Source organism: Macaca nemestrina, chromosome 2, assembly GCF_043159975.1.
Source record: "Macaca nemestrina isolate mMacNem1 chromosome 2, mMacNem.hap1, whole genome shotgun sequence".
In the NCBI taxonomy this organism is placed as follows: domain Eukaryota; kingdom Metazoa; phylum Chordata; class Mammalia; order Primates; family Cercopithecidae; genus Macaca; species Macaca nemestrina.
The window spans coordinates 118,047,143-118,073,008 of NC_092126.1; the positions used below are offsets into that span (position 1 = coordinate 118,047,143).

At 42.2% G+C, this 25,866-nt stretch overlaps 1 protein-coding gene across 5 annotated transcripts in view; it reads left to right on the forward strand.

The window, feature by feature from the left end:
• The window catches only part of LOC105480634 (calcium voltage-gated channel auxiliary subunit alpha2delta 3), a 932,903-nt gene that overhangs the window by 359,524 nt on the left and 547,513 nt on the right, over window positions 1–25,866 (forward strand). For all 5 annotated transcript variants that reach the window (XR_011620085.1, XM_071091908.1, XM_071091909.1 and 2 more), the window contains one exon: window positions 11,371–11,533. Coding sequence is in view for 4 of the 5 variants with exons in the window: in XM_071091908.1 (XP_070948009.1) it covers window positions 11,371–11,533 (163 nt within the window). In the remaining variant the exon portion in view is untranslated. The remainder of the gene's footprint in view (window positions 1–11,370; window positions 11,534–25,866) is intronic.

The following is a 25,866-nucleotide window of genomic DNA, read 5'->3' on the forward strand; positions in this document are numbered from 1 at the left end:
CTGCAGAACTGTCAAGGTATCACAAAGGCAGGAACCTTGTTCTCTTCTTCTATGGTGATGGCACAGACTACCAATTCTGGACACTTCTGGAGTTACCTCTACCCTACTACTCTGGACTGACTCCTCTGTCCAAATTTGTGACAGAGGCCGTGCAACGATAGGACCATGGCCTCCTACAGCTTTCCCTTACCCCAGGCTATAGGAGCCATTACTTACAGCGTGAGCTTCCTCACCTCTGAGCAGCTTTCCTGGGCCTCACCCGGCCTGAAGAGTTGATTGTGGAGGCAGTTCTGTGGAGTGCAGGTCTTGTGAGAGGCCTGTGGATCAAATGGATTTTGACACTTTCATTTGGTCAGTCCACCAACAACTAATTGCCAGTTGTCACCGCACCAGGGACTGGGAATACAGCAGTGAGCAAACACAGACATGGTTCCTGAAGTTGTAAAACTTGTGTCATGGGGCAGTTGTGTATGGATAAAGGAATCACACAAGTACCGGTAAAGTGAGCCTCATGTTGCTGAAATGGATAGCTACATGCTACATTTTGGGAGTGCTCCATGTGACCCCAAACCCCAAATATTCAAAGTGTACATCATACATTCTCAGAAAGAGTTAAAGACTCTGATAAGTCCTTCAATGAATAAACCTCTTTGCCTTTCCTTAAACTCAGCTCTCCCTGTATTTGCCAAACTTTGTTCATTGAAAAAGAAAAAAGCCTGTTTCCTTGTGAGTATGCTGTAGAACGACTTCCTGTTGTACAGCTCATTCTCTGGACTTGCTGCACCTGGGGCTGCATGGAGGGGGCCCAGAGAGAATGAAATGTCCAGAGAGAATATGCTACTTTAATTTCCATTTACATTTAATGTCATTTTTGTAGTTTCTTTTGTTAAGACAATGGCAGGTGGTACCTATGAGTTATAAATAAATACGTATGTGGGAGATAATTGCTCAAAACTGTTTGTTTGTTTGTTTGTTTTTTTGGAGACGGAGTCTGGCTCTGTCACCTAGGCTGGAGTGCAGTGGCGCTATCTTGGCTCACTGCAACCTCCGCTTCCCGGGTTCAAGCAATTCTCCTGCCTCAACCTCCGGAGTAGGCAGGGACTACAGGTGCATGCTGCCACGCCCGGCTAATTTTTGTATTTTAGTAGAGACAGGGTTTCACCGTGTTGCCCAGGCTGGTCTTGAACTCCAGAGCTCAGGCAATCCACCCCTCTCGTCCTCCCAAAGTGTTAGGATTTCAGACGTGAGCCACCGTGCATGGCCTCAAGAACCTTTTAGTGAAAGGAATGCTTGATCAAAAATGTTTGGAATCCCTGGTCCAGAAAACAATGTCCAGGTGCTTATTCTAGTATTGAGGACCTTCTCTGCCCTGGCCTCCACCTATTTTTGTCTCTGAACTCCCCATTACCACCCTCTCGTTCAGCCAATCTGAGATACGTCCTATTCCCTTCCCTAGTTACCAGCTCCTGTGCCTTAACTTCTCTTGTCTCCCTTCTTATCTTGGCAGGTCCTAGTCCTCCAATTTTCAAGGCCCAGCCTCGTGCATGTTTGCTGAAAATCCCTTCCAGTCAGAGAAGTTTTTAATAATTTCTGTCCCTTGAATATCTCACAGCATCCCGCTGCCTGGGTCGACCAACTACAGCCTGAAGGCCAAATCATTTTTGCAACTTTGTAATTTTCTGGTAAATGATTGGAGCACAGCCAGGCCTGTTTGCTTATGTATTATCTATGGCAGCTGTCATGCCACAACAGTACAGGTGAAGAGCTGCAACAAAGACTCTGAAGCCCAAAATATTTACTGTCTGACCCTTGACAGAAAAAGTTTGCGGCCCCTGCCCTATTTGAATTACTTTTGAATACTTACTCATTGAACCACCTTCTGAGCCTGGGCCTGGGCCAGTATCTGGTGAACAGCATACTTTGTCTCTAGTATTTTATATGTCACATTTTGTGCCCCTGGATTAGTTCTGTTGTGCCCCCATCACACTTAGTAGGTCATCAGACACACCCACAAAGAATTAAATTTACTCCGATGCCATGGAGAGCAAGGATTCAGAAATACTGAGGTGACTTGGACTAAACACGTCTTTTCCTGCATTGATCATATGGACAAAACCACTGAGCCTCATAATTAGAGCAATGCATTCCAAGGACTGAGAAATGATTCTTCTTGTTTGTACTGAATCAGCCTTTTCAAAATCAATACAGAACAGACAAATGGGTTGGGGAGGAGAAGCAGAACACACAATCGTCCCTGGTAAATGATGAGCGCCATTGAGCAAAATCATGCTTAGGCTTTCATCCCTATTTCATTTGCATTCTGGGCAGCGCAGATTATTCAATTAAATGGCAGTTTTGAAGCTGCTTTCAGAGAGCCTGTGCGTGAATCATTATTGCATTGTTCTTTGTCAAGCAGGCTGAGGCTTCATTTTGCTATTTTAAATAACTTCCAGTTCTATGAAATGATGGAGCGAAGGCTTGAGTTTGGAAAAGGTAGATAATCTGTGAAGCGCCTGGGTCTATGGAAGTTTAAGACTTCCTTTAACAGGGTGCTGGATTAGTTCATTTTCACACTGCTATAAAGAATACCTGAGGCTGGGTAATTTATAAAGGAAAGAGGTTTAATTGACTCACAGTTCCACATGGCTGGGGAGGCCGCAGGAAACTTACAATCATGGCAGAAGGGGAAGCAAGCACATCTTACATGGTGGCAGGCGAGAGGGAGAGGGAGACAGAGAGCAAGCATGAAGGGGCACACTTATCAAACATCCAGATCTCATGAGAATTCACTCACTGTCATGAGAACAGCAGGGAAAACTGCCCCCATGATCCAATAGCCTCCCACCAGGTCCCTCCCTTGACACCTGTGAATTACAATTTGGTTTACAATTCAAGATGAGATTTGGGTGGGGACATAGAGCCAAACCATATCAGGTGCTGTGGGAAGAAGTGCTGCTGATATGTTTCCTAGAAAGCAGACTACTTAAAAGAAGGGGTCCTTCCCATTGGCATCGAGCGGTTTCATGGGCTGGTTAAGGTATTTCTGCACAGTAAGGAGTGCCATTGATTGGTCTTTCAGCAGAAAAGTTTGATTTCTTTTGTTTCTGGGTGACATCTTGCAGTGAATTTTGCTTTAAAAAATGGTTAGGGATGGAATTTATTAACTTGTGTTCTGTTTCTGCAAACTTTTTGAATTAATCAAAAAGAATTGAAAGGTCTTTTTTGACTTTAATTTTTTTTATTGAGGCATGAATTTCTATATGGAAAAATGCACAATTCTTTAGCATGCAATTCAATGAGTACTGACAAATGAATACACCTGAGGAACCCATGCATCACTGAGATAGGGAAATTTGGCCAGGTGCAGTGGCTCACACCTGTAATCCCAGCACTTTGAGAGGCCGAGGAGGGCAGATCACTTGAGGCCAAGAGTTCAAAATCAGCCTAGCCAACATGGTGAAACCCCATCTCTTCTAAAAATACAAAAATTAGCAGGGCATGGTGGCGCACACTTGTAATCCCAGCCACTTGGGAGGGTAAGGCAGGAGAATCACTTGAACCCAGGAGGCAGAGGATTCAGTGAGCCAAGATCAGGCCACTGCATTCCAGCCTGGGTGACAGAGTGAGACTCCATCTCAAAACAAACAGACAAACAAACAACCAGACCGGGAAATTTCCAGGGCGCCAGGAAGCTCTCTTGTGTACCTCTCTAGTTGACTCTCACTCTCCCTCCCAGAAGCAACTCCTGAGTGCCATCACTATTGAATGATAATTTTGCCTGTATTAGAACTTCATATGTATGGAATCATGCATATGTATTCTTTTGTCTCTGGTTTCTTTTACTCAGAGTGTTTGTGAGATTCATTTATCTTTTGAATGTATCAGTAAGTGGTTGTTAAGTAGTAATCCGTTACATGAATATATCACAGATTTGTTAATTCTTTTACCTGTTAATGGATATTTGGGTTATTTCTAGTTTGGGGCTATTATGAATGGGGTTTCCATGAATATTCCCACAAATATTTTTGTGGGCATATGTTCTCATTTCCCTTAGGTAAATACCTAGGAGTGGAATTGCTGGGTCGTACGGTAGATATATGTTTAACTTTATAAGAAGCTGCAAAATGTTTTTCCAAAGTGTTCATACCATTTTGTATTTCCACAAGCAATATATGAGATTTTTGGTTGCTCCACATCCTTGGCAATGTTTAATATTACCAGAATTTTTAATGTTAGCACTTCTAGTGGGCATAAAATGGCATCTGATTGGAATTTTATTTTGTACTTCCCTGATGACTAATGACATTGAACACATGTTGGTCTGCAAATTGACCATTCGCATACTTTCCTTTGTAAAGTGTCTGTTCAAATCTTTTGCCCATATTGTGATTAATATTTTCAGTTGAGTTACAGGAGTTTTTTACATATTTTGGGCACAGGTCATTTTTTCAGGTGTGTATATTATGAATACTTTTTCCTGAACAGTGGCTTTCATTTTTGTTTTATTACTGGTGAATTTGATGACCAGAAGTTTTGAGTTTTCATAAATTCCAAATTATCCATTTTTAAAATGGTAAGTACTTTCTATGTAGCCTAAGAAATCAGTGCCTTCCTGGAGGCCATAAAAGTATACTTTCCTTTTGTTCTAGAAATATTACAGATTTAGTTTTTACATTTAAGTCGATCATCCATCTCAAATTCATATGTGTATGATGTGAGTTAGAGAATGTAGTTTTTAGTCATTTGTTTCAGCACAGTTTGTTGAAAATACTGTCCCCACTGAATTACCTAAGCACATTCATTGGATATCAATTGACTGTATATGTGCAGCTTTATTTCTGGACTGTCCTTTGTTTCAGTGATCTGTTTGTCTGTTCTAATGCTAATACCATACTACTTTGATTAATTTGATTTAGAGGAAGGCCTAAAATCAGAAAATGTGAGTCCTTGGGCTTTTTTCTTCTTTTTAAAAATTCTTTTGAAAATCGAGGTTTGTTTTATTTATATGTAAAATTTAAAATCAGCTTTTCAATTTCTATTAAAAAGTCTTATATATATTTTGATTGGGATTTCATTGAATTTAAAGATCACTTTGGGAAGAACTTGCATCATAAAATAGAATTCTCCAATTTTTGAGCAAGCTCTCTCTCTCCATTTATATAAGTCTTCTCTAAGTTCAAACAGAAATATTTTGTGGTTTTTAGTACTTTGTAGTATACAGGCATTGCGCATAGTTTAATATACACCTATTGTAGTTTAATTTATACCTATGTTATTCTATGTTATCGTAAATGCTATTATTTTCAACTTCAATTTCCAACTGTTTTATGTTAGTATGTTGAAATAAAATGGATTTTGTGTGTTTATTTTGTATACTGTGAACTTGTTAACTCACTTTTAAGTTATATTATGTGAATTCCTTAGGATTTTCTATATAGACAAAATCTATATGGAAAAGTAAAGATAGGTTTTTTTCCGTTTTCAATACCTATGGCTTTTATTTATTTATTTGTCTTACAGTATTTGCCAGGAGCACCATTACAGTATTGAATAGAAGTGGTAAGACAACCTTGCCTTGCTCTGGATCTTAGGGAGAAAACATTCAGTGCCTCATTATCAGTATAATGTCAGATACAGGTTTTTTTGTAAATGCTTTTCGTTAGGTTGAAGATATTTTTCCTTATTTCAAATTTCCTGAGGGTTTTTATGATTAACAAAAATTGAATTCTATCACATGCTTTTTCCTTATCTATTTGATGATATGATTTTTCTTCTTTGTTCTGTTGATGTGGTGAACTATGTTGATTAATCAAATATTAAACCAACCTGGAATTAATACCATGTGGTCATGATGTATTATCCTTTTATTTATAGGTGGATTTGATTTAAAATTTTGTTAAGATTTTTGTATCTAGGCTTATGAGGGATATTGGTGTATAGTTTTTTGCTTTTTGTTTTAATGTTCTTCTTTGGTTTGGTGTCAAGTTTAGGCTACCCTCATTAAATTAGATGGGAAGTATTCTCTCCCCTAATTTTCCAAAAGAGTCTATATAAAGATTGTTTTTATTTTTTTCTCATATATTTGATAGAATCCATCAGTTAAGGCATGTGAACCTAGCTAGAGTTATTTGTTTGTTTTATCATGGCTATTAATAGTGAAATATTTCTAGGACCAGTTATATTTTGTATTTCTTCTCGTGTCTGTTTTAATAATTTCTGTTTCCCAAGGAGTTTGACATTTAACCTACGATATTGAACTTATTGGCATAAAGTTGTTTGTAATATTCCTTTATCCTTTCATTGTCTGCAAGATCTAGAGTAATGTTTCCTCTTTCATCCCAGATACTGGTATTTTCTGCTTTCTTACTTTTTTTCTTAATCAGTCTAACTAGACTTTCATAATTTTGTTAATTATTTTAAAGAACTAAATTTTGGTATTATTTATTTTTTCCTGTTATTTGTTTTGTTTTAAATTTCTGTACTTACCTCTATTATTTTATTCCTTCTTTTAACATTGAGTTTCATTTATTCATCTTTTTAATACCTTGTTAAGGTAGAATCTTAAGGTAGACTATCTTGAAATTTTTTTCTTTTTATATTATAAGCTTTTAAATGTGTAACTTTTTCTCTAAGCTCTGCTTTAGCCGCATCTCACAAATATTGTATGTTGTTTTCATTATGCTTAATTTCAAAACATTTTCTAATTTCCCAGGTCATTTTTTTCTTGACATATGTATTAATAAGCATTTTGTTTAATATCGACATCTTTAGACCATTTCCAGGTATCATCTTTTAATAAAATCTAGATATCAGTGATATTTTTCATATCAATATCATACATTGATTTCTAAATTTAGCCCATTATTATCAGAGAACATAATATGTGGATTTCAGTCATTTTAAAGTTATTGAGACTTATTTGATGGCCCAATATATGATCTAGAAAAGAATGTGTGCTCTGCAGTTGTTAGGTATGGAATTCTATAATTGTTAACTAGGTTAAGTTTGAAAGTAGTATTGCTACAGGACCAACCCCCAGTAAAATCCTGAGTGCTGAGTCTCTGTTAGACACCACTTCCAATGTTTTATTACAACTCATTACTAGAAGAATTAAGTATAATCTGTGTGATTGCACTGGGGCAGAACTCTTGGAAGCTTGCACCTGAATTCCTTAGGACTTTGCCTTATGTACCCCTTCCCTTTGTTAATTTTTATTTGGATCGTTGTACTATAATAATCTTTAAAAAGAACAAACTTTTGGTTTCATTGATTCCACTGATTTTCTGTTTTTAATTTCATTGGTTTCTGCTTTGCAAAATAAAAAATATACATTTTTTCTGCTTTAGATTTGATATGCTCTTCTTTTTCTAGTTTCCTAAAGTAGAAGCTTAGATGATTGCTTCTAGATCTTCTTTTCTCTTCTGATACATGTGTTCAGTGCTATAAATTTACCTGTGAGCTTTGCTTTTGCTACATCCCACACCTTTTGATAGGCTGTATTTTCATTTTAATTTTTAGAAAAATATCTTGAGAATTCTTTTGAAAGTATGTTGTCTAATCTCCAAATATTGTGGTATTTTTTTTCAGCTATCTTTTTTTTGTTATTGATTTCTAGTTTAATTTCATTGTAGTCTGAGAGCAGACACTGTATGATTTCCATTCTTTTAAGTTTGTGAAGATGTGTTTTAGGGCCCCTAATGTGGTCTATCTTGAATGTTCCAAGCAAGCATCTTTACATGCTTAAGAAGAATGTGTATTCTGCTCTTGCTGGATGAAGTATTCTGTAAATGTAAATTAGATCCAATTGATGGTGGTGTTCATTTCAACTATATTCTTACCAATGTTTTGTCTCCTGAGTCTGTCAATTACTGATACAGGGGCATATAAATCTTTAACTATGATAGCTAGTTCATCTGTTTCTCCTTGCAGTTATATCAGTCTTTGTTTCATGTATTTTAACACTCTGCTGTTAGATGCATACTACATTAAGGATTGCTTTGTCTTCTTAGAGAATTGACCTCTTTATCATTAAGTAATGCCTGCCCATCTTATTCCTTGATGATTTTCCCTGCTCTGAAGTCTTTTTTGTCTGAAATTAAACCAACTACCCTCACTTTCTTTTGATTAATGTTAGCATGGTATATCTTTCGTCATCTCTTTACTTTTAATATGTCTATGTCTTTATGTTTAAAGTGGGCTTCTTATGGACAAAGTATAGTTAGATCTTGTATTTTAATCTACTCTGACAGCCCCTGTCTTTTGATTGACGTATTTATACCATGCACATTCAAGGTGATTATTGATGTAGTTGGATTTATATGTACCATATTTGTAACAGTTTTCTATTCACTACCCCAGGTCGCTCACTCATGTGCTGTCTCTCCCTCCCTCCTTCCCTCCCCTACTCCCTCCCTCCCTCCCTCCCTCCCTCCCTCCCTCCCTCCCTCCCTTCCTTCCTTCCTTCCTTCCTTCCTTCCTTCCTTCCTTCCTTCCTTCCTTCCTTCCTTCCTTCCCTCCCTCTCTTACTTTTCTTTCTTCTACTCTTTTCTGCCTTCTCTAGTTTTAATTGAACATATTATATGACTTAATTTTCTCTCCTCTCTTAGCATATAAATTATGCTTCCTTTTACAGTTATTTCAGTAGTTGCCTTAAAGTTTGCAGTATGCATTTACAACTTATTTAAGTTCACTTCAAATAACTGTACACTACTTCATGTGTAGTGCGGGTATCTTATAACTGAGTGTCTTGGCCCATTTGTGCTGCTACAACAGAATACCTGAGACTTTATAAATTCTTCTTAATTTATAAAGAAAAGAAATTTATTTTCTCACAGTTCTGGAGGCTGGAAAGCCCAAAATCAAGGTGCTGGCATGTTTGGTGTCTGGTGTGGGCTGCTCTGCTTCCAATATGGTGCACTGATACTGTATCCTCTTGAAGGGAAGAGTGTTGTTTCCTCACCTGGTAGAAGATAGAATGGCAAAAGGGACAGACCTTCTGTCTCAATCCCTTTTATAAGGACATCTAATCCTATTCATGAGGGAGGAGCCCTCATGGCCTATTCATCTCTTAATGACCACACCACTTACTATGGTCACATTGGAACACCTGAATTTTGGAGGGAACACATTCAAATCATAGTACAGAGTATTCCATATTCCTCCCTCCAGTTTCTTATAACACTGCTATTACTCATTTCACTTGTCCATAGACAGTAATGTATTGAACAAGCTGTTATATGTTAGATTAGTTAAGAATAGCAAAATATCTACCTTCATTTATTCCTGCTCTAACACTTTTTTTTTTTTAATATAAGACACGTCTCACTCTGTCACCCAGGCTAGAGGGCATTGGCATAACAATCATGACTCAGGCTCTAGTGATCCTCCTGGTTCAGCCTGCTAAGTAGCTGGGACTACAGGCAGGTGCCACCACGCCCGACTAATTTGCCCGACTAATTTTTTTTTTTTTTGTAGAGACAGAGTTTTACCATGTTGCCCAGGCTGTTCTCGAACTCCTGGGCTCAAGCAATCCTCCTGCCTTGGTTTCCCAAAGTTCTGGGATTACAAGTGTGAGCCACTGTGCCTGGCCAAACACTTCCTTTCTTATTGCAGATGACAATTTCTAAACTATATCATTTTCCTTCCTTCTTAAGAACCTTTAATAATTCTTGCAAGGCAAGTCTACTGGCAACAGATTCCTTCATTTTTGTTTGCCTGAGAAGGTCTTTATTTCTCCTTTACTTGTGAAGGGTAATTTCATGGGATACAGAATTCTAGGTCGATGGTTCTTTCTTTGAACACTTTTTAAGTGTTTCACTCCATTCTCTTCTTGCCTGCATGGCTTCTGAAGAGAAGGCTGATGTAATCATTATCCCTGTTCCCCTACAGGTAAGACTATCCCACCCTCTGTCTGGTTTCTTTCAAGATTTTCTCTTTTTCTTTGATTTTATACAGTTTGAATATGATATGTGTAGATGTAAATCTTTGTAATATTAATTGCGTTCAGTATTCTCTGAACTTCCTTGATCTGTAGCTTGATTTTTGTCATTAATTTTGGAAAATACTCAGCCATTATTATTTCAAATATTTCAGTTTCCATTCTTCTCAGTCTGGTATCCCATTACACATATGTTACACCTTTTGTGATTGTCTCACAATTCTTGGATATTCTGTTCCCTTTGTATTTTCTCTTCTTTTTGCGTTTCTTTTTGGGGAGTTTCTTTTGACACATCTTCATCCTCTGTGATTATTTCCTTCACTGTGTCCAGTCTACTAATGAACCAGCAAAGGTATTCTTCATTTCTGTTATAACATTTTTGATTTCTAGCGTTTCACATTGATTCTTTCATAGAATATCCACCTCCCTGCTTATATTACCCATCTGTTCTTGCATGTTATCCACTTTTTCCATTAGCCTCTGGAGCATATTAATTGTAGTTATTTTAAGGTTCTGCTCTGTTAATTCCACCCACACCTGCCATCGGCCATCTCATGCAGTAGATTTAAGCACAGACTCAAGATAGATTACCTGTATTTGAATTCTGGCTCTCCTTATCAGCTGTGTAATTTTTTTGCAGGATGCATAAATTCTCTATTCCTAAGCGTCCTCATTTGTGAAGTAGGTATACTCATAAAATCCACCTCATAACATTGTTAGGTGAATCAAATGAGTTAACACATGAAAAGCACTTAGAGTAATTTCTGACACAAAGTAAGCCTTCTGTATATGTGAGATGATGATCATATAGCCTTTTGTAAATCATGCCAGCACACTCCCATTTGAGGGCTTTCTCCTTGCTGTTCTTTCTTGGATGCTTCCCTGATGCTCACACCACTGGATTTCTCCCCTCCTTTAATCTCTATGTGAGTGTTGCCGTTGCAGTGAGACCTTCCCAAATGCCATGTATAAACACACAGTCCTTCTGAAGCTGCTAATCCCCTTACCCTGCTGTATTATTTTTCCAAAGCAAGCGTGATGATCTGACATATATTTACCTGTTATTTTTTTGTTGTTGATTTTCAGCCTCCTTCAACTTGATATAGGCTGCATAAAGTCAGGGTCTCTCTTCAAAATTTAAAGAATTAAAACGTTTTTAGGGCAGTTTTCTCTATATGCACATAAGGAAGTACTGTGTTGCCCCTTGACATTTATGTTTTCTAGGAATATTTAGTGACATTGGAAAATATTTATATAATGCTATCTCACCTATGCAAAAGCAGCCGTGGACAGTACATAAGACATAAAAAGATTATGTGAGCAGGTCAGGGTCCACAGTGTAGGGGATGGCACATGGCCTGTGCCCAGGTCTAAGTGAGTTCACAGCCCTCTTCCCTAAGCCACATGTAATGTTTGTTGACTTTGTCTTTCAGTATGAATACTTCAATGCTGTGCTGATAAATGAAAGGGACAAAGACGGGAATTTTTTGGAGCTGGGAAAGGAATTCATCTTAGCCCCAAATGACCATTTTAATAATTTGCCTGTGAACATCAGTCTAAGTGACGTCCAAGTACCAACGAACATGTACAACAAAGGTAAGACTCCCAGCCGCTGCTCCTTTTAGAAGGTGAAGAGTCAGGGGGTTGAGAAGCAGGGGCTGACTGGTTTGGGATATAGTTTTGTTTTGTTTCGTTTTTTTTGAAAAGCACAGTTATAAGCTGAGTGTGTCAGGTATCAGCTGGAGAGGTGAAGCATGTACCTGTTCTGCCTGGAACTTCTGGGCTTGCTGTTTCTCTGGCTGGTTGTTTACATCAGGCTCTCTAACATGTAGTCCAGGGGTTGGCAGTTTCTATAAAGGACCAGATAGTAAATATCTTAGGCTTTACCAGCCATAGAGTCTGTGTTGCAACTACTCAGCTCTGCTGTTCAGGCACAAAAGCAGCCAAATGTAAATTGTGGGCATGACTGTGTTCCAGTAAAATTTATCTACAAAAATACATGGCTGGATGTAACCTGCAGGCTGTAGTCTGCTGACCCCTGATGTGGTGCCTTTGTTTTCTTCTTCCAATTTGTGGAATGGCATTTAAGGACTGGAGAGCTCCTAGGGGTGCAATGGAAACAGCTGCGGTCTTTTCTCAGAGTATAAAGCAACATGGACCTTAAGAGAATTCCTTATGTCCAGGCTTGTGTGCCTCAAATCCAGTCTTCACATAAACTCTAGAGTTTATTTTTCCCGAAGTTCCCGTCTGCTGATTCCAGTTGGGATTACAGTGGCCAAGGACAGGGCTCTGACATCGGATGGACTCTGGTCAGACAGTGTGTTCTACTTTCTGACTGTGACCTTGGGCATATCACCCCATCTTTTTAGGTCTGAATTTTCTCATCTTACGATGTGAATCATAATCATATCTACCTCATGGGGGTGGTTGTGAGGGCTGAATGGGATGACGTTTATAAAGGGTTTAAGTTGTTTTCAGCATCTTTATCCTATTGGTATTGAGTAGTAGTTTGCTGTGCTTGGTCATACCTAAAAACCTTCTAAACAAAGAACTATCCTCCTAGAAAAATAAGCCAGAGTGTCATGGGATCTTCAAAGTAAAAAATGTGCCACATTGTTTCCCATCAAGGTTTCAAAGATACCAGGGGCCAGTTTCTGTCACAGCATCCAGTTTCCAGATCATACACAAGAGCTCAGTAGTCAAGAGCAAGGACTATGGGTTTAAGTCCTGTTCTTCCTCTTGTGGGCTGTGTGATCTTAAGCAAGCAACTTTGCCTTTCTGAACCTCAGTTTCCCTATTTGTGAAATAGGGATAATGATACAGCCTCCCTCAGAGGGTTAGTGAGAGGATATGAAATGATGTATGTATAGCCCTTAATACAGCAGTACCATACAGAAAGTGCACAGTGCATTTTAGCTGTCATTGTTTTTATTGGAAAATAACATGAATACCAACCAATTGCACTTCTGAAATGTTCTAAGTCACTATTTAAGGAGCTGGTCAGTGATTAAAGAGATTCCAACTAACTGTCTCTGAAACGTTTTTTCTATGTGTGTTCTTTGTGGTTGGATACCTAATGTCTCCTTTCCCTGGTTTACCTGTTATCCATCCTCATGAGTCAGTGGAGGCAGTACCCCATTCATTAACTGTTCTGATAGTTACTGGGGATACCGAGGTGAATCAGATGCAACCCCTCCCTCAAGGGGTTCACAGTTCATTTGGGGAACAGACAAATAATGAGATAATTAGAACACAGTGTATCACATATTGGCCATAGTGTGGACAGCTAGGGGGCAGTGGGAGTGCCAAGGATGGGACCTGTCTACTTGTTCACATGGGCAGGACCACAGTTCATCTTTTTTTCTTTTTTCCTCTTAGAGAAAGTGATGCCAATCTAAATAAATCCCAGAGGGCTCTGGACTGGGGCATATCCTCTACCCTACTCTTTACTTTGGACTCTTCCTTAGAAACAAATGGAACCAAGACATAGAGGGCTGAGCTCAGCTTCGTTCAGTGGAGTTTAGTTCTCCAGAATTATCCTGTCACCAGATGAAATCCTAAATGAAACTGTCCCTTTTTGTGCAATGTGGCCAGAAGAAAGCCATCTTCTTGGCATTAAATATATTCCCAATTGAAGATGAAAAATTAACACGATTTTACAGAGCAATTTCAGACATAAAACAATTCAGAATGATCTTTTAGAATATGACAGCTGCTTCAAGGTTGCTTGAGCCATTAACACCATTATAGAGATTGAATTGCACCTCTAGCTTTCAAGGCTTAATTGTGCCTTTAATGGTAGTAACACGTAAGGGACCTGCACCACCGCTGATCACACACGCTATAGAATCATGCTTATAATGATCCCTAGACAGAATCTTCAGAGATAGTCAGATTTCTTGAGCCATGGGAGATAGATAATGATATTCAAAGTCATCCTCAGCAGCCCTCCTGGGATCTGCCCATCACCTCTGCCCAGTCCACTGTCACCCAGCCAGGCTGCAGGGCATGGACCAGGCCAGGTGTTCTCTCTTGTCTCAGCCAGGCAGTGAATCACTGCCCAAGGGCAGAGGAGAGGCAGGGATTTCAGGCAAATTCCTGTCTCCACTCTACCTAATTCAAACCAGCTCCTAACAGCCTTTTCTTTCTTTTCAAGCTGCAGAAATATATTTTATGTTTAGAAGGCCCTCCAGCTCAGATCTAGTTATTGATGACATGTACTCAAAACAAATGCTCGGAGATTGGTCACTGGCTGTGCTGTTTTTGGGTTAGAAATCTTACCCCCAACAAAGAAAACCAATACGAGGTCATTCTCTCCTTGCTGCTTGGACTTCTGTGGGCATATACAAAGTGGTTTGATACTTGCCTAGAAGCTTCTGTGATCTGTGTTCTGGGGTGTCATTTTTAGTCCTAGATGAAGCTAGCTGGTAAACTCTGTTTTCTACACTCTGCTTTCTGCCTCCGTGGACGGGCCTGGCAACTAGGCAGCTCAGCCAGGTTCGTGCTTTCCTCTTTGGCTGAGGTGCCTTTCTCTTGAGCACTGAAAGAGACTGCAGCTTCGAAGTTGGTGATGTGGGCAAGCTGTGCCCAGGGGAACTCAAAGAGGCATATTCATAGAGTCTTTAGAAATGCATCTCAGGGCCCTCAGGGTGCCTGATGCAGCAGCTTTTTTTATGAAACTGCTTCAGCAGATGTTTGCTGAGTGGCTGCTCTGGCATCCCCAGCCTGTGAGTCTTACTATTTCAGAGACTTTGAAGATGAATGGCTGATACCTTTAGAGCCGTAAATGACTCTATATCCTCTATGAGTAAAGCAAGAGGCAGGATGCTTTTGTGAGAACTGCTGATGATCTGGCAGAGAATTCAGATAAAGCTGAACTCTTTTAAGGACTTTCTCGACCAAAGTGCTGTAAATTTTATATATATATATACACACACACATTATACACACACACACACACACACACACACACGTACAAGTACATATACACATACACCTCATATGTATGTGCATGTTTCTCTATATGGGCAGGTCTGTGCATGTGTGTTTGTAAATATGTGAATGTGTGTGAAAGAAAATGCTGTGCTCTGAACCTATTCCTTCATTTCCACTTTCCACCTCTGTCCACCCAGGTGAGACCCCGCTTTTGTTCACTGAACACACCTTCCTCTTTCTTCCATTGTATTTTATTTCACTGTTTTTATTCCTATTATCCCTGTCCCTCCTTTCCTGCTTGTCCTAATGCCCATTCTTAGAAACCAGCTCAAATATAACCTCCTTAATTCCTTTTGTCCTGTGTGATGGAAGTGACTTTTGTTTATTCCTCTGCTCTAGCATGGCACTGTTCTGTGAACGCAGAACATGCAGTCTTTCCTTCTCTACTTCAGGTTCTCTGAGGGCAGAGGACCCTGCACACACAGCCTTGGGCCCCCTTTATCCCTGCCCTCACTCTTTACAGATGAGTTTTTCCCAGATGTTGGTTGGCGTGGAGACCGCTGGCGCCTGTGCCTCCTGAGCTAGGAGACGTCATCCAGGACTGTGGTGTTTTCATGGTTCTTATAAGCAACAGAAACAGAACCTGGCTGGTGTAAATAGCAAAGAAACTTTTTGAGAGGAGACTGGGTGACCCACAGACTCTTCAGGAAAGCTAGAGAATAAGGCCTGGAAACGTCTGGGAATGGAGGGAGACTGGAGCTAGAGTCACACCCAGATCCAACCTGACAAGCACCCACTGCCCCCAGGGTTGCCCCACTCTCACATCTGTGACTGCATACAATACCTGTGCCTCATTTTCCTCATCCATAAGCTGGAGATGACAATCATAGTGAGTTGCCTCGGGGGTTGTGCTGAGGATTAAACACTTAGAGGGGTGCATGGCACATGGTGTCCATCCAGGACTCAAGTGCTGTGATCTGAATGTTTGTGTCCTTCCAAAATTTGTATGTTAAAACCTAATCACCCAGGTAATGGCATTAGAAGGGGGGCCATTAGCAGGTGAGTAGGTACTGTAACTCTAAGACTGAGGGAACTTGTTGTCCAAGTGGGCTGTGGAGTGGGGCAAGTTGGGCAGATCCCAGCTGAAGTGGCAGCAGCAGTGGGAACAACTGCTCCTTTGTGGAAGTCAGAAAGGCAGTTATGGAGTCTGGGAGGGCTGGCCAGGTGGTGAGAGGCTGAGAGGCTGTGAAAGCCATCAGGTGGTCATGAACATGACAGGGACAGGTAAAATATGGCTGACAGCTTTGCCAGGAAGAGAGCCACTGAAGAATACTGTTTCCCAGTCACACTGAAGAAGAGGGAGAGGGAGGAGGCATCCAGGGCCTGGTTTGGAGAAAATCCAGAGAAGAATGGCACACGGGCCAAGACTGGATGGCTAACATGAGAGTCCTTGGGCCTGGGGCCCTAGAGAGCAAGCTCCAGTGAGCATATCAGCCCCATGAAGGTGGGAACACCAGCATGATACCCAGCACGTGGTAGATGCTCCATAAATGCTTGTTGCAAGGTAAGGTAATGAATATAGGTTACAATTGAAACACTCTTTTCACTTTATTCTTGCACAGAGGAAGAAAAGACATAGGAAGTAACCCAATCTCAATTCCTCTTCTTCCCCCAGTAACGGAGGACATCCGGGAGAAGTAGGCTGAAGTGGCAGAGGTGAAGAGTAGATGTGAATTACAGGACACAGGCTAGACCACTCCTTCATCCTTTAGACTACCCCAGCAGGGCGCCCAGTCAGGCTGGGAAAACTGGGCTGCACAGCTACACTGGGCTCAGGGTCCAGCCCCTGAAAATGTAAAGAGCTCCAGGAAAGGGAAGACCTGTAACCACCACTGCAGAGCATGAGAAATCAATCTGTCTGTTACAATCCAGTAGGTTCTTCTAAAAAGCCCAAGAAAAGAGCAAAAGTCTGTCCTGGCTAACCCGGTGAAACCCCGTCTCTACTAAAAAAAATACAAAAAACTAGCCGGGCGAGGTGGCGGGCGCCTGTAGTCCCAGCTACTCGGGAGGCTGAGGCAGGAGAATGGCGTAAACCCGGGAGGCGGAGCTTGCAGTGAGCTGAGATCCGGCCACTGCACTCCAGCCTGGGCGACAGAGCGAGACTCCGTCTCAAAAAAAAAAAAAAAAAAAAAAAAAAGAGCAAAAGTCTGATGAGATGGGATTGGGTCCCCTGCTTAGGAGCAGAGTATACAGGCTGCTGGAGGGATGGGCAGGGTTGCTGAATTTGGATTTGTCAGATGTCTCAACCTATTTTTCAAATGTTGAGCTTGATAAAACACAAAATGCATTTTGCCAAGCACTTTTCCCCTTAATTACATGTGTATATTTTAAGGGAAATTTAATCCATATGTTTCTGATTCGTTTACACGGAAATGATTAAAATATTGTTTTCCAAGAGCTATTTGATGTGCAAGAAGGCTCACAAACCTTATAAAAAGCTGTTTAAAATTTTTTCCTTTCCCTTTGTTTCTTTTCCCTTCACGTGTGTGTGTGTGTGTGTGTGTGTGTGTTTGAGAGAGAGGGAGAGAGAGAGCACACGCACATAAGTGAACAAGACTGACTGACCCCAGGATGTCAGAAACAAATTCCAACTCGAAATGGATTTTCTTCTTGGGATTCTGAACTGAAGCATTTGGATTAGGCTCCAATCTTGCTTCCTCGTTGTCTCCCAGCCCTAATGGAATGTGATGGTGATGTGGCCATAACTTGGTATTGGGAGTCAAGATCAGAGGAATTACGCCAGAGCACATTGCTCCGGACCTGGAGAAATAACACTCAGGAACCTCCTCCTGCATGGTTTGTTGGTACCTACAGTCCTTAGCAAGGCCCCGGAAACTTTCCCAAGATGTAGTTTGGATTCCAGGAACCCCTGTTACAGCATATGATCATAATGGGACTAAGGCATTTGGTAAGAAACATACAGGATAGTGCCACTGAAGTAACTCCACAGCTGTCATCCCAAACTACTCATAGTTTTTCTCTTCTAGTTTGGAAATTATGTTTTTATATTGCAAAATAACTATCCCTGACTTAAAATTCACAAGTTAAGTGGCTGAGTTCAAATTCTATTGGCAATGCCTCCATACTTCTGCATGTGTATGTGGCACACATGCACATAAACATAGGTCTGCAGAGATGTATATGTGTGTATGTATAGGTTTGTGTCTGTATTTTCTCAGAAGTTGTGTTAGTAGAAGGAAGGTGTGATGTGGCCCTTTGTGGCCCCTCAGTCCTACACTTAGGCTTATGTTTAGCCTGGAAGTTGCGCTTGATGAATGAGTAGGTGGATGGATGGATGGATAAATGGATGGATGGATGAATAGATGGATGGATACATGAATAGGTAGATGGATGGATGGATGGATGGATGGATGGATGGATGAATGGATGGATGAGTGGATGAGGGGTGGATGGGTGAGTAGATGGATGGATGGATGGATGGTTAGATGAGTGGATTACTTACCAATAACCGTGCTCTGCAGTGAGGACTTTCAGTGCATTATCTCGTTGACAGTGACCCCATGTGTTATAGGCAGCAGTGGAGACCACCATTCTCCAAGGCAATTCTTCCACAGCCTCTATTCTAGAGTCAGGTCCAGGGAAGTTACCTGGGGCAAAGCTCAAAGGCATCACTTTAGGTACAGATGATTCTTTCCCAAAATCCAAGTGAGAAAAGAGTTGATGCTTCCTGCCTAAGGCTCTCTGAAACACTGTTCCTGCCTTCTGGTCCCCTTTTCACCTGGGCCACTGTCCTGTGCCATCCCCATCATCTCTGTTCTTGTCTACCATGGGGCTCTTCCAAGATCTATCAAGGAGTCTTTGGAGAGTGACAGGCTTGCACTTGCATCCAATGCTATGAGTATCAAAGTGGTGGACTAGAAAGAGCATTTCACACTTGGGGCCTCTGTTTCTTCGTCTGTAAGATGTAAATTGTCATTTTGAGCATTAAAGAAAGTGAAGGTGCAGCATCCAGCAGAACACCTGGCACACGGAGGCATTTGATACATATTGATTCCTCACACAGACTCAGCTCCCAGCAAACCAGATGGATTACCCTCACTGCCCTGCCAAAAACATGCAGGGGATGCTCATCCCCAAGCCCAGACCCCTTCCCTTCAGCCCTGTTTGTAGAATGAAGTGCAAACACGCTTGCAAACCAGCTCTGGTTTACTGCTCTCTTGTCCTGGCTACCCTGTTCCCCCTCTTCCTGGTCATGCTAGACCCCAGGACTCCAGACTCTCTGAAGACCTTTGCTTAGGCTCTGACCTTCTGCTGAGGGTACTGTCCTTTCTCCATTCTGGAAAGATCTGTCCTTTCCCGAGAGCCCAGCTCCACAGCTACTGTGCCTTTCCCTCTGGCCCTAGACCTCCTCTCCAGAACCATCCTCTGCCCCCTCATTTATGCCCCCCTGTGAGGGTGTTGTCTCTCCTTCTGTTAGATTATTCATCACATTGTTCAGCAGTTTCTTTTTCACTGCACTCTCCTGCCTTGAACTTAGGGGCAGGGGCTGTGTTTTTTTCATTCCCTTGGGACCATAGCAGAGAACCTGGAATAGAAAAGTGCTTCCAAGGATGTCGTTGAATTGAGCTGAATCCCCTTATTATAGGCCATCACAAATGGTTGTTTTAGCTGCGTGTTGGTTCTGTCAACTCTTCTTGTATTTAAATTTTGATTCTTGTTTGTTTCTGAAGACAGTAATTTTAGATGTATACCTGATGAAGTAATTATTTTCAGGATCTTCTAATGTGTTTGTATTTTTAATCTCTTTTTTCAAAGGAATGGGAATCCAGATGGAGTCTTGCAGTTGGATAGGAGCTGCACCTAGGCTAGAGAAATTCTGAAAGGTGGTGCCAGGAGCAGTAAAGGACAATGGGAGAGCAGGAATGATTACTAATAGTGTTTTATTTCACCCTGGTGCCCCGACATTTGTGAAAGGTCACAGTAGTAGTAGGGAGCTGGAGTTTGTAGGTGATTTATTTAAAAAAAATGGCTTAGAGAGGTTTCAAGGTCATTTCTATGATAACTTCACGATCAAGCACTTGCTTTCTGTGTTTTGTCTGGGAAGGAGAAGGGTGGAGCCACCTTCAGCACCTTGAAAATTGCAGCAGCAAGTGTTGCAGCCTGTGGTGGCAGTCAAGTGTGTTCCAGTGGGTGAAAGAGATTAAGAGCCACTGTCCCTGGGCTGATTCAGTTAGTTATATATGCCACAGGTCCTCCTGTTTGAGAAGGGGATTGCCTTGCTGAGGGAAATGTAGGCTAGACTTCCAGGATTTAAGAAGCACAGTAGAGACCAGTAAATGGTCTCAGGTGGCTCCCAGGCCTCCTCAGGAATGCTAGCCAGGTGCCCTGGCCAGCCATTGGGCTTGCTCGGGGTGTGTGGTATGAGTGTCAATATAATATATCCTTGCTGCCTCCATGCTGACCTTACTCCCACAAAAGGTTCAGACCATGCTTCTTGCTTATCTGTGCAAAGATAATGATAGCACCTATCTCGTGGGGGCTTTGTGAAGATAAAATGAAACAATGGCTGTTAAGCATTTCAGACTACTATGTAACAAAGGTTTACTGAGAGCCTCAATTGTTAGTATTGTTATAAGAATGATGATAGTGACACTGGGTCCCTCACAGTGGCATGGCTTATGCCTGGGAATATCTCTGATCCTGAGCCAGGTAGCCTTCCTTTTTCTCCTGCACCTTGGAAACCCTTTTATTCATGGCAGTTGTACGTCAAGAAATTCAGTGAAGAGAGGACAATGTGGAGGTAGAGTTGCGGGGTCAGGGGCGGACAAGCACCCTGGCGGGTGGCTCAGTCTTTGATACCTGTACCTGCTCTCCACCCACCTGCTCATCATGCACAGATGTGGTGAACCTCTGTGTGTCCATGTCCTACTTCTTGGGTGACTTTGCTCCCAGGAAGCTTGGTGTCTGTGTCAATGAAAGGCTGTAGGGCTTTGTATTAGTCCATTTTCACACTGCTGATAAAGACATACCTGAGACTGGGAAGAAAAAGAGATTTAATGGACTTATAGTTCCCCATGGCTAGGGAGACCTCACAATCATGGCGGAAGGCAAGGAGGAGCAAGTCACATCTTACATGGATGGCAGCAGGCAAAGAGAGAGCTTGTGCAGGGAAACTCCTCCTTATAAAACTGTCAGATCTCATGAGAGTTATTCACTATCACGAGTACAGCATGGGAAAAACCTGCCCCATGATTCACTTACCTCCCTCCAGGTCCCTCCCACAACATGTGGGAATTCAAGATGAGATTTGGGTGGGGACACAGCTAAACCATATCAGACTTCAAGAAATGCTGTGCTTTCCTTTTGTTGGGGACTCTTAGAAGGACCTGGGGGCCCTCAGCTGTTTCGAAGCAATAGCTTCCAGGGACATAAAGACAATCTTTTCATTTTTTACACTATTTTATTCTTCCCAAATCCAAGCTGACGGAAACTTCTGTCCAGAGCACACTATCTACTCATTGACCTTAGAGACACTCACCTGTGTGTTAGTCAACTGATGCCTCCATCAGTTTCTTTTCCTTCAGATAACATTTTTATGGTGCTTACTATGTTCCAGGCACAATATGATCTCATACAATGCAATCCTACCCACAACTCATTGAAGCAGGAACCATTATTAATTCCCACTTTAGAGGTGAGAAAACTGAGGCTTAGGGACTTGCTCAGAATCACTTGGCTAGCAAAGTGGGCAATCAGCATGCAAGCCCAATGCTTTGGCTTTAGAACCACCCAGGCTCCACACTGCCTCTCTATACTGTGCATCTCCACCATTCTGATGGCTGAGTTTTCAGCTAGCTATGTCATGCCTGTTTTTTGTTTTGTTTTGTTTTTTGTTTGTTTGTTTGTTTTGAGATAGAGTCTTGCTCTGTCACCTATGCTGGAGTGCAGTGGTGCAATCTCAGGTCATTGCAACCTCTGCCTTCCAGGTTCAAGCTATTCTACTGCCTCAGCCTCCAAAGTAGCTGGGTTTACAGGTGCGCATCACCACGCCCAGCTAAATTTTGTATTTTTAGTACACCATGTTGGCCAGGCTGGTCTCGATCTCCTGACCTCAAGTGATCCACCCGCCTTGGACTCCCAAAGTGCTGAGATTACAGGCGTGAGCCACCACACCCAGCCATCATGCCTGTTTATATGCACACTTTATATGTGCTGCAAGTGGAAGGCCCTGTTTTTGTCAAATTGTGCTATTTTCATCTAAGCATATGAAAATCCATCATAAATGAAAACTAGTCTTATTTTACATAAACACTTCCAATTTCTTCCCTTTATGAAAATAATGTTGCAGCAAAGAGTCGTTTTAAAAATGGGAGGCAAATTCTGCATCAGAATGCCAATGGATACCAACTGCTCACACATAGGGGATATTTCTGTTGGGAATGAGACAGTTCCACATTTAATCCTGCAAACTTGCCATACCAAAATATGTCTAAGAGAAGTGAGTAAGGAGGTGATGATGATTCAGAATGCAAAAAGGCTCTTCTCCTTGCCAGAAAGTTCACTGCAGCGTGTTTAGGAGAAGTGAATTCCTCCACTGTAGCAACTGGAATGGCATTTGCAAAGCTGGGTTCTGTGGGACCCTGCCACCTTCTATTGATTTAATAAATATTCGTGGAGCACCTCTAGCATGCCAGACGCTGCATGGGTGTGAGCAGGTGAGGTGAGAGATGAGCAGACTCTGCCCATGCTCTGTTGGAGGTTATTGGTCAGTGGGAAGGCTGGCAGGAAGTCAGCACACAGCTGGGCATATGATGTACCCGGAGAAAATGCTGTGGAGGAAAGGGTTGTGGTACAGTAAGAGTGTATCTCACAGCAGCTCAGCCTGGGCTGAACTGGAAGGTGGAGGTGGCCATGGGCAGAGGACATTTGGCTCTGCTGCCATCTGAAGGATGGGTAGGAAATAATTTAGCTAGGAGCTGGGGTGGGGTGAGAGGTGGAGAACATTGCAATGGGAGAGAACACACCACACAAGCTATTGGTAAGTAGTCCTTCACAAAATGTTTTGGGATGAAATAAGGGAGGGTGATGCCTTGAAGAATCTACCACTCATGGCATTCCACTATGTGCCTGAGATGTTCAAGGAATATGAATTTCCACTGTAGAAAAAGCCGTTCATTTGGATGCATCAGCTTTTCGCTCTTATTTGATTATGGCATCCTTTTTATCATGGAACGTCTCAGAAGGTATGGGTGTTTCCTGGGACCAAGAGATTCTGCTGAGCTGGAACTCCCTGTGCTCAAGAGAAAGGTACCAAAGGTGCCCAGAAAGTGACAAAGATGCAGAAGAAAATGCATAGTAAAATCCGTGTGAGTGTGTGTGTGTGTGTGTGTGAGAGAGAGAGAGAGAGAGAGAGAGAGAGGATATAAGTGGTTGTATATGCAGAAGATTTCTGGAGAGATGTTCAGGAAATTAATAGTGCTGACTCTCCACTTTCTACCCTTCAGTTTGAATATTTTATGAGGAACATGTGCTGCTTTTTTAGTAGTTGAAAATGAAAGAGCTAAAGAAGTTGAGTTACAGAGCTACCCATCTGCAGGTTAATTGTTCAGAGGACACAGCTATCTGATAAAAGGAAATACATCTACATGTATATTGTTACTCGTTTCCCAGGTGCTAGCTTTATCTGCTTTGTGGTGAAAATGGCCAACAGTGGTTTTGTTAGAGGTAGGAGAACGCCCAAGTAAGTTGTTTCTGGCAGTCAGTGCAGATGCTACCTTTGCAGGAGATTGTGTTAAGTATCATACTGTGTCCTTATGGTGGCAGTAGTTATTTTAAGATGAATGATCTTGGCCTGGGAAAAGAGAAATAGTTTCCCTCTAAAATGATTCTGTGATACTCTAATCATCCGCTGATGGGTGCCACAGACATGGGAATGCCCTGCCTCAAATATGAAGAACATTCTGCACTTGGGAAAAAGATATGTTAGTGCTTCCAAGGGTCACACTGGAAACTGGGATTAGAAGTGAGATTTTCTTGTCTCAGGAAGTGACTGTGCAGTCCCATTTGTTCTCTCACTGACATAACAGAGAACTTTCAAGAGGACTTTGTGAAGCGCCTGTCCCTGGACCTCAGTGGACCCTTGAGACAGGAGAGAGGGGCTTGATGGAGACCCAGGGCTAAGTTGCCAAGAAGAGTGCAGCAGCCAGTTTCCTCTGCTTAGTCCCATTGTTGAAGGCCACATCCTGGAGCCTGACTTGCATCAGGGACATGCGTCATTGGGGGTCTCGGCCAGGGGTTCTTTGTAGGCCATCTTCACTACCTGATGAATGCCTGGCAACAGCACAGGTGGACTTTGGGGGTAAGGCACCCTCTCTTAGGGATGTTCTCTGCGCAGGACCACCAGTTCCTTAAGATGACATTTGAAAGTTCACACCTCAGATAGGTGGGTTTCTAGTATAAATGACTTGATGGCCTTTCTTATTTCTGAAGACATCACAGGCTGCCCTGTGTGGCAGTGCCATTTCATCATCTCCAAAGTGCCACCGTCTGAACTCTCCCTTCATTCTTAAGTGACAGAGGTATTTCTGTACATTTCTGATGTTTTTCTTTTTTCCACCCTCACTTCATGGTGGTAGTTGAGTAGTTTCTACTTCAACAACTGCTGCCGTGCTGTTTCATGCCCACACATGTAGATATTTGCATGTCTCCACAGGCATAGAGATGCAACACGCTGTCACTTTACCGTCTGGCAGGTGGACTAATCCACATCTTAGAGATCAGTAAAATGGCCTAGAGAGATTGAGGGTGCATAACTCTCAGACTAGAGGTAAAAGTCTCTGGGTTCCAAGTCTGGTTGCCCACTAGTACTTTGAAGCAGAGCCGCAGCGGTTGAATCCACGTGGCCACATCTTTACCCGTGTCTACTTTATTCAAGTCCCAGGCTGGATGTGGGGAAATTGGATCAAACCTGAGTTTCAGAGACTTTTCTGGGGTAGGGTAGGTTTTCATGTTCTCTACTCACTGCTATCAAAGGCAGAGTGAGAGGAGGGGAATTAGCAGAACAAAGTGCCCCTGAAACCCAGATGAAGAGATGCTGAAGGGCTGTCTGTTGGGGCTCCAGGCTCAGGACCAGTCGGGGCACCTGTGATAGACCGGCACTAGCGAGATAGTGGAAGGTTCCCCCTGCAGGAGTGGGAGCCCCAGAAAAGGCGGAATTGGGTGGTGGTGATTTGCTTTTTCACAAACCACTTTACAGGAGTCCCTTCTAAGGATCACACGGAATTGGGTGGTGGTGATTTGCTTTTCCACAAACCACCTTACAGATGAGAAGACTGAGGCTCAACAAGGTTAGTTACTTCTCCAAGTGTGAATTTGGATCCAGGTCTGCCTGTCTGTCGTCCTAGCTGCTTTGCTTAGTGAGCAAGAAGAGACTCCCCTTGAGCAGTTGCTTGGCAGAAGCCCAGCCCCGAGGCTGTTCCTCACTGATGAAGAGGAAAGGTTTTCTTGGATCCGCCTGGTCAAAGCCAGATTAGAGTGTAGCCATGGCTAGTTCTTAATGACAGTTCCTGCAGCCCCGGCTGACCTCAGCCAGGAAGCATTGATGTGGGTATGCTAGTGGTTCAGATATTGAAACAATGTGTGTGATTGGTAAATGACATAGCTCCAAGACCCTCTCCCCAGTGCCTCTTGTCCACCCCAGCCCCTCCCCACAACCGAGGAGTCAGCATCGCAGATCACAGGCTGTGCCCACCTGCCGCACAGGCATAAACACTGAGTATCACCCATGTGTACAGCTGTTGCATTCCTTCAGCTACAACATAATGTGGCTTACTGACAGTGAGCTCAGCAGTAGGTAAATGTGCGTCTTCTCTTCATGCCCTGCAGGGGTTCTGCCTCTTCTCTGAGGGGACTCCTGAGCCTCACAGGGCATCCAGGCCTCAGCTCATGTCTCCTGATGCCCCCATGGCTGCCTT